Source organism: Heterodontus francisci, chromosome 3 (assembly GCF_036365525.1).
Source record: "Heterodontus francisci isolate sHetFra1 chromosome 3, sHetFra1.hap1, whole genome shotgun sequence".
In the NCBI taxonomy this organism is placed as follows: domain Eukaryota; kingdom Metazoa; phylum Chordata; class Chondrichthyes; order Heterodontiformes; family Heterodontidae; genus Heterodontus; species Heterodontus francisci.
In genome coordinates this window covers 181,200,959-181,210,613 of record NC_090373.1, presented here as the reverse complement: position 1 = coordinate 181,210,613, position 9,655 = coordinate 181,200,959, and the positions used below count along the sequence as shown (strand labels likewise).

The 9,655-nt window shown below is 41.7% G+C and overlaps 1 protein-coding gene across 1 annotated transcript in view; it reads right to left on the bottom strand.

Annotated features, from left to right (window-relative positions):
- Positions 1-7,157: 7,157 nt before the first annotated feature.
- Positions 7,158-9,655, bottom strand: part of gnmt (glycine N-methyltransferase) — a 93,610-nt gene continuing 91,112 nt past the window's right edge. The window contains exon 5 of the mRNA XM_068027860.1: positions 7,158-7,322. Coding sequence (XP_067883961.1) covers positions 7,173-7,322 — 150 coding nt within the window. The 3' untranslated portion in view covers positions 7,158-7,172. The remainder of the gene's footprint in view (positions 7,323-9,655) is intronic.

Here is a 9,655-nt window from a genome sequence, read left to right as displayed (position 1 = left end):
ATTGTCCCTAGTTTGCTTGTGGACGGGGTTGACCTGCTCTTAGGTAATGATCTGGCAGGGGTGAAGGTGGCAGCCCCCCCCAGTAGTGAAAGAAAGACAGCAGGAGGTCAGAGAGACAGGGCAGTCGCAGGAGGCAGATCCCTGAATGTGTAGTGGATCAGACCATGATCAAACCAGCTCACCGACAGGAGACTGCATTGGCACTGCAGGAAGATGGCCAGGGTCTATCTGTCTGGAGACAGTCCAGGGAATGAATTAAATGGATTTTCCCTAGCTGAGATTCAGCGAGCCGACCCAGTATTGCAAGAGTTAGCACAGGCTGCCCAGTCTGAAAGTGAAGCAGAGGGAGTCCCTGATTGCTACTATTTAAAGAATGGGGTATTGATGAGGAAATGGAGTTCTCCAGACAGACCTGAGAGCAAGGAGTGGACAGTAGCTCAGTTAGTGGTGCTGCAGAGGTACCAGACAGAGATATTAAGAAGGGCCCAAGAAACTACAGTGGCTGTACATGCCAATATATGAAAGGCCAAAGCCTGCATAAGAACAGCAATTTGACTGGCCAAAATTCCACAAAGATGTGGTGGAGTACTGCAGGAGTTGCCACATGTGCCAGGTTGCGGAGAAACCCCAACCTATAGTGAAACCTGCACCCTTAAGTCCTGTACCAGTGTTAGGAGGACCCTCCAGCAGAGGGCTGGTAAACTGTAAGGGACCCCCACTGAGAACAAAAGGGGACAGGCAGGACAAGACTGGCAAAAGTTTCGAAAGGGAAAAGGGAAAGAGCGATGAAGAGGGCAGGTTAAAGGAAGTCCGGGAGCAATCCTGGATGAAAATCCTTTACAGTCCGGTCAGCCAACCCCGAAAATTTGAAAAGTTAGACCCTCCTCCTATGTAAATGCGGACACAAGAAGCACCCCATCAGAGTTGCTAACAGCATTTACAGGGACCTGCAGAGACAAAGACATACCTGCAGGGGCAGAGAAACCGTGAGGGTGATGCCTCACCTAGTCAAAGTGCCACAAGGGAGTGCACTAGAGTCTGCACAAATACCTGCAGGCAGGAGTGTCCTCTGGGACAAAGGGGAGATTAGGAAGGAATCCTCCCCCACAGTCAGAACCAAACAGAACCACTCATGCCCCAAAGTCAAAAGTCTTTGCATGACTCCGAAAAGCACTGAAGGAGAGTTCGGAATAGACCTGCCCACTACTGACTCCTGAAAAAAAAACTACTTCAGCAGGAACAAGACCCTAGGCAGCCATGGAAATGGGCAAACAGAAGAGAAACATCCCCCCAAAAAAACCCAAATGTTTACTGGAATGCCAAAAAAGGGGCAATTTTCATAAGCTTTAGGATTTGTGAATGAATGAGAGAAATGCATGTTTTTTTTCCTGTATCTTATATTTTCTCTCGACCCTTTTAATGAAATGCGCTTTTCTCAAATCGCATTTCATTTCGCTGGGTGTAGAGGTGTCATGCTAGGGCCCCACCTGCCAAGAACTTGCAATTGATAGGTAAATTGGCCATTATAAATTGTCCCTAGTGGAGGTGGGTGGTAGAGGAATATGGGGACAGATGGGGATGTTGTAGGAATATGGGATTAGTGCAGGATTAGTATAAATGGGTGGTTGATGGTCGGCACAGACTCGGTGGGCCGAAGGGCCTGTTTCAGTGCTGTATCTCTAAACTAAACTAAGAATGAGGCACATTGATTTTAAACTGTTGCTGGAGTGATAAAATGATTGGTAAAACAGATCAGCTGTGACTGGAAAAGACATTTTCAAATTAACAGACTGTGCTTGTGTAGACAAAGGACCATTCCCTGACACATTCAACCCACAATGGATGTTGATCACTGGACAGTGATGGAATGGGGAAGTGCATTTCAGGGCATGCTGGGATGATGCAATCCACAGGAGCCAGGACTGGTTGGACCAGCTGGTCACATTACTAACTGGCTGTTCCAGGGGTCTTTTGAACTAGCCCCAGAGAGTTTGAACTCAAAGACTGTTTGATCCTGGACTGAGAAGATCTCCTTTCTGCTCCCATCTCTTTCTCACAAGCCTCTGAATCCACTGAAGACACATGGACCCCAAGAGAGAAAAGCCTCCAGCAGCAAACAAGGTTTAAGAAGAATACTGGATCCCAACAAAAATCAAGATATACCTACAATCAAGGACTCTACAATGAGTTCAAAGAACCAGAACAAAACCTCTCCAGCTAGTTATAATAGGAGACTTTATTTTTCAGAAGCAAAACAGCTCAAATCCCAAAAAGCACCAAATCTCTTAGTGTATTCAGGAGAATTTCCTGGAACAATAGTTTCTTGGGCCAACAAGAAAACAAGCCATATTAAATTTAGTGACGTGCAATGAGCCTCAATTTGATAGTAATCTAAGTAAAGGCACACTTAGCTAACAGTAATCATATGATAGAATTTGATATTAGGTTTGAGACGGAGAAAGATGAATCACGAACCAAGCTTTCAAATTTAGGCAAGGCTGTCTTTGGAGTGATGAGGGAAAAGTAACCATAATTGGCTGAGCAGAGTGACTGACAAAAATATGGATAAACAGCGGCTGGACTTCAAAGAAGTATTTGGTAGAATACAAGACCTGCACATACCTGTAAAGGGCAAGAGTTCCACTTGTGTAATTAAGCAATCTTCAATAGACAGGGGACATAGTATAAAGCTAAATGAAAAGGCTTATACCACGGCAAAGCATTGTAGAGATCCCGTTGCAGAGAAACAAAGGGAGATAGAAAGTGGTAAGAGCCACAAAAAGGGAACACAAGAAATGGCAGCAGGAGTAGGCCATCTGGCCCTTCAAGCCTGCTCTGTCATTCAATGCAATCACAGCTGGTCTTCTACCTCAACTCCACCTTCCCACACTTACCCCCGTATCCCTTAATTGCCATAGCATCCAAAAATCTATCAAACTCTCTCTTTAATACACACAATATCTGAGTATTCACAGTTCTCTGGGGTAAAGAATTCCAAAGATTTCATAGCCTTTAAGTGAAGAAATTTTTCCTGTGTACCTGCATGTTAACTTGCTGTGTTTCACGTACAAAACACTAAAGTGCCTCTGAATACCAACATTTTCCAGTCTTCCACCATTTAAAAAATATTCTACTTTTCTATTCTTCCTTCCAAAGTGGATAACTTCACATTTTTCCACATTATATTCCAATTGCCATGTTCTTGCCCACTCATTTAACCTGTTAATATTCCTTTGCAGCCTCTTTACATCCTCCTCACAGCTTATTTTCGCATACCTACTTTATATTATCAGCAAACTTGATACATTACCCTCGGTCCCCTCATCTAAGTCATTAATACAGATTGTAGATAGCTGAAGCCCAAGTACTGATCCTTGGGGTTCCCTGTCACAGCCTGCCAACCCAAAAATGAGCTGTTTGTTCTTCCTTCTGTTTTCTGTCCATTAACCAATCCTCAATCCATGCTAATATATTACTCCCAATCCAATCAGCTCCAATGTTTTCTATTCACCTCTTGTGTGGCTCCTTATTGAATGCTTTTTTCGATACAAATACAATGGTAGCAATGACATAGCAAGGGCAGGTATTGAGGTCCTACGATCAGATTTTCAGGATCTCGGAAGGAAGCTAAAGAGTAGGACCTCGATGGTAGTAATCTCTGGATTACTCCCAGTCCCACGCGCTAGCAAGAGTAGATATAGGAAGATCAATGTGTGGCTTGAAGCATGGTGCAGGAGGGAGGGCTTCAGCTTCATGGGGCATTGGGACCAGTTCGAGGGCAGGAGACACCTATTCAAAAGTTACATTGACTGGGACCAATGTCCTTGCAGAGAAGTTTACTAGTGTGGGTGGGGAGGGTTTAAACTAAATTGGCAGGGGGATGGGCATCAGCATATAGAAGTAGAAAAAAGGAATAAGGTGCATAATGTGAGAGTGTTAGTCAGTACTAAAGAAGGGAGTAGTTCCATATTAGATAGAAGACTGATAACACCTTCAAGGAATGCAAGACAGGATTACAATGCATGTATGTAAACGCACAAAGTGTGGTGAATAAGGTTAGAGTCATAGAGTCAGTTATACAGCACATCGTGTCTGTGCCGGCCATCAAGCACCTATCTATTCTAATCCCATTTTCCAGCACTTGGCCCATAGCCTTGGTGAGCGACAAGCACAGACAGCAGTATGGGAATATGATGTAGTGACAAGAACAGAAACATGGCTTAAAAATGATGAGTACTGGGCACTTAATATACAAGGATATAAAGTGTTCAGAAAAGATCCAGAAGGAAGAATGGGAGGTGGGGTGGCAGTACTGATTAGTGAAAACATTGGAAACAGGGAATGTCCTTGAGAATCCATTTGGTTAGAGTTGAGAAGCAAAAGGGGACGATCACGTTACTAGGGGTATTCTATAGGCCTCCAAATAGAGAGAGAGAGAGATAGAGGAGCAAATCTGCTGGGAAATTAGAGATGTGCAAAATCTATAGAGTGGTGATATTACGAGATTTTAATAACCTAAATATCGATTGGGATAATTTTAGAGTAAAGAGAAAGGAGGGGGAGGAAATTTCTGTATTGTGGTCAGGAGAACTTCCTTGATCAGTATGTTCACAGTGCAACTAGAGGGGAGGCATTGCTGGATCTGGTGCTGGGAAATGAGGTGGGTCAAGTGGACCAAGTGTCTGTGGGGGAGCACTTGGGTAAGAGTGAAGAGGAAAATAAGACTGGCAGTTTAGGGATGGGCAATAAATGCTGGCACAGCCAGTGATGCCCACATCCCCTGAATGAATAAAAAAAGGCCAATTAGTTTATCAATGGTGGCTAAGGTTTTGGAAACAATAATCAGAGAAAAAAAATTAAACAAGCACTTAGAGATTTGATTAGTTAAGGATATCCAGCATGGATTTGTAAAAAGCAGATCATGTTTAATGAATCGAACAGAATATTTTGATGAAGTAACAGAGAAGATTGATGAAAGGAATGAAGTGGATGTTATTTATATGGATTTTAAGAAAACATTGGATAAAGTACCACTTAAGAGACTTTAGATTAACAAATTTGAGGCTCATGAATAGGAGGATCAGTGTCCAATTGGATAAAAAAAAAAAATTGGCTTAACGATAGAAAAAACATCAAGTCTTGGTAAATGTTTTTTTTCAGACTGGAGGATGGTAGACATTGATGTTTCCCAAGGATCAATGCTAGGACCACTGCTTTTTTTGCTATATAAATGACTTGTATCTTGGAATACACAGTAGAATTTCAAATTTGCTGATGATACCAAACTTAGAGGAGTGGCAAACGGTGAGGATGATTCAAACCACCTGCAACAAGACAGACAGACTGGCAGAATAGGCAGTTTACAGACAACACTCTTAGGAGGTACTTAAATAATGTAAGTGGGAGCAGTAAGTTGTAAAGGGATGTGGAAAGATTAAATGAGTGGGAAAAATAAAGACAACATTCAGGCTTGGGCTGATAAGTGGTAACTAGTATTGCTACAAAAGTGCCAGGCAATGACCATTCCCATTAAAAGAGAATTCAACCACCTCCCCATCACATTCAATGGCATTACCATCGCTGAATCCCCCACCATCAACATCCCAGGAACTGACCAGAAACTTAACTAGACCAGCCACATAAATATTATGGCTACAAGAGCAGGTTAGAGGCTGAGTAACCCATCTCCTGCCTCCCCAAAGCCATCTATGAGGTACAAGTCAAATGTATCTGATAGTGAGAAACACAGAACTGTGGATGAACAAAGAGATTCAGGGGTCCAAGGACAGAAATCACTTGTGGGCAGGTACAAACAATAATTTAAAAGTCTAATAGGCAGTTGGGCTTTGTCTCAAGGGGGTTGAAGTACAAAGAGGAGGAAGGGGAAAAATGCCGTGCCAATAATGCTCACATCTAATGAATGAATAAAACAAAAAGTTATGTTACATCTGTGCACAGCAATGGTTAGAACCCATCTGGTCCAGTTTTGGGCACCACTTATCAGGAAAGATATCCTGGTCTTAGAGGGGGTGCAACTCAGATTTACTAGAATGATACTGGGGCTAAAATGGTTAAAATAAGAGGAGTGGTTGAATAGACTCAGCTTGTAATCTCTTGAATTCAGAGTAAAAGGTTAATCTAACAGAAGTGTTTAAGATGATTAAATAATTTGTGAGCACAGACAGAAAGTGTGTTCTTTGGTGGGTGAATCCAAAACAAGGGGGCATAACCTTAAAATTAGAGTTAAGCATTCAGGGGTGATGTCAGAAAGTACTTTTGTTTTTTGTACACAGAGACTAATGGAAATCTGGAATACTGTCCTTCAAAAAGCTGTTGAGGGTGAGTCGAGGGTGGTGTGAATTGAAAATTTCAAAACTGAAATTGCTAGATTTTTGTTGGGCAAGAGTATTACAGGTTACGGAGCCAAAGCGTGTGGATGGAGTTAAGATAGAGATCAGCCATGATCTAATTATGGCTGAATAGCCATAGGATCGAGGGGCAGAATAGCCTCCTCCTGTTCCTATGTCAGACTGGGAATTCAACCCGCTGCAAACTTTGTTCAAGAATGCTGCATGCTGACTATTTGCTTATCCTCAATCAGAACCCGGGCAATGAACATCAATTCTAAATAAAAAACACTGAAGTTGCCTAGGTGTGGGGTGGTGCAAAGTATTTGGAGGGAGGTTCACTGAATGATTACAGCTCTAGGAATGGAGGAAGGAGAAGACAGGTATAATCTTAGAATCTATGGCAATAAGTACAAATAGAAATGAACAGGGGGGAAATCAGGTGAGTGGCATTTACCCATAGGTGGGACTGATAAAATAGCAAGGAATGACAATTAATCTAATGGGAAACTGAAAACAGTCAATGCATCCAAAAGTCTCGCTTTATTTTACTTAAGTTATGTATTTGGTTACTTATATATGGATGTGTCTTTTAACAGAGTTGTTTATGCTTGTGACCGTTTATTGATTGTCCTTTAGTGATTGTGAAAGTTGAGTCAACCAATTGGCCTCTGGACATGAACATATTGCAGCGCAGAACTTTTAATGAAGATTGTTAACAGAGAAACTACGGTAAAACTGCTGATGCTGTTACGTTAAGTTTATTTAATATTGCTCCTATTTTTAAAATTGAACTTTGATTTTGCTTCCTCAGGCTTCTATCATCTACTCCTGTCCCCGGGCACAATCATACCTCACATCTGGTTGTTCATTCTTCTCCTGGTTTGGGACCTGAACAGTGTAATCCAATGTCACCATGTGAGGTTTGTTGTTTACATACAGCACAGAGGTGTTTATGTCTCTGGTGAGGTCACTCTGGAAAACATAAGTTGCAGAACATAAGTTGCAGAACATTTGTTCTTCTCTACTGATCTGGCTACTTCTGACTGTTCTTTGAATAGTTTACGACCGACTGCTCCAGTCAAAGCCCCCATTCAAAATATGCGATTCTGATTGTGACGGGAGAAACACACTGTTAATTCAATCCCATCACTCCACAGTTCGCCTAACATCATTTAAAACTTTCCAAATTAAAGACCGACCCCAAATTGTACCATCTATTAACCTCCAAATGAGGCTAACCAAACCAGGTATCTTTAAATCAATAAATTAACTCTTTAATTAGAAGAACTAAATTCTTAAACACTGAAGATATAAACATTTAAAATAGAAAAAAAATTAGAGTCATTGCAAATTTACAGTCCAATGTTGCTTGAAGTACTCAGTCGTCCGATGCGGGAAAAAAGGTTCTTCCACAGTAGAACAGTCAGCAGTGTAGCTTCAGCAGTAGGTGATGCTTTCCTTCTCCAGCGAATTTCAACAATTAACGACTTGAAACACTTTCAATGGAATCAAGCTGACTTGAGTTTTTGAGGGATAAAAGTTTGTCACAGACTAACTTCCCTTTCTTCAATTTAAATTACCAGAGATCTCTGTTTTGGCTTGACTTTGTTTTTTTTTAGAATTTTGAGAGCTAATAATTAAACAGACTAAAATCCTATTGCTTCAGTTTAAATGGTTGAGAGCTCTTTCTTCAGGTGTGCTAAACACCACAGCAGTCTAAGCCCTCGGTCTGTGAACTGTGAGAACAAACTGTCTTCAACTAAAAGCCAGTTCAAAATTAAATTGTAACAAATGTATCATTTGCTACTCCATCCCAGTGGCTGTAACTATGGTAATGAGAATGCACCCTTTGAATCGCAGTCTCCAAATGGCTGTTTCTAACGGCAACCTAAAATGTACCTTTCTATAACTCCTGAGGCTTTCCAGTTCTTAAAGCAATACAGATCCTCTGCAAACCTTAAAGGCAAACCGCATATTCACAGAATAAAAAACTGCAGGACCATGACAATACGCAAAAATAAAAACAGACTGATAAAAGCCATTCTCTACCAAACATATTGGTATGTATATCTTCTCACTGATATCACTCAACACAATGCAAATGGGATAATCAAACAGGCTTCTGTTGAGCTGTAGGTAAAAATCACTGACCTTTCCCCTCTGTCATCTTGGTTTGAACTAAGCCCAGATCAATGAGGTGAGAATCTGCTAAATTGTCATTCTCTATCATGGAGGCCATAAGGTTCAAGTTGGTGCAGTAGGGCATTATTGTTGTAGAGCAGAGGGAGCTTTACTTTGCAACTGGCTGTTCTATATAGAAACACAGAAACATAGAAAATAGGAGTAGGCCATTCGGCCCTTCGAACCTGCTCCGTCATTCATTATGATCATGGCTGATCATCCAACTCAGTATCCTGTTCCCGCTTTCGCCCCATAACCTTTGATCCCTATATCTGACCTGGAAATGTGTAATTTTAACAGTTACCACTTCCAATGATAATGCATCCTCAGCAATAAGATCCCTTCACTGTCTTGATGAGCGCAAAGGCTTCAAAAATCCACAGCCCTCCCAGTGCACTTCCAGCATTGGAGTTAAGAGTTGACCGGATAAGATAGAGTAAGGTGTCTATTCAGTCAATCATGCCTGTACCGGCTCCTTGAAATTAGTTCTCACCTCATAGCCCTGCAAATTTTCCTTTTTAAGTATATCTCATGAAACATAGAAAAATAGGAGGAGTAGGCCACTCGGCCCTTCGAGCCTGCTCTACCATTCAATTATATCATGGCTGATCATCCAAACTCAGTAACCTGTTCCTGCTTTCTCCCTGTATCCCTTGATCCCATTAACCCTAAGAATTATATCTAACTCTTTCTTAAATATATTTAATGATTTAGCCTCAAATGCTTTCCGTGGTAGAGAATTCCACAGGTTCACCATTCTCTGGGTGAAGAAATCCCTCCTCATCTGAGTCCTAAATGGCTTAGCCCTTATCCTTAGACTGTGACCCCTGGTCCTGGACTCCCCAGCCATTGGGAATATCCTTCCTGTATCTAGTCTGTCCAGTCCTGTTAGAATTTTGTAGGTTTCTATGAGATTCCCTCTCATTCTTCTAAACTCTAGCGAATACAAGCCTAATCAACCCAATCTCTCTTCATACGTCAGTTCTGCCATCCCAGGAATCAGTCTGGTGAACCTTTGCTACACTCCCTCCACAGCAAGAACTTCCTCCCTCAGATAAGGGAGATATTGATAAGTCTGGTCAGATGGGCAGAAAAGTGGCAAATGGAATTCAACTTGGAGAAGT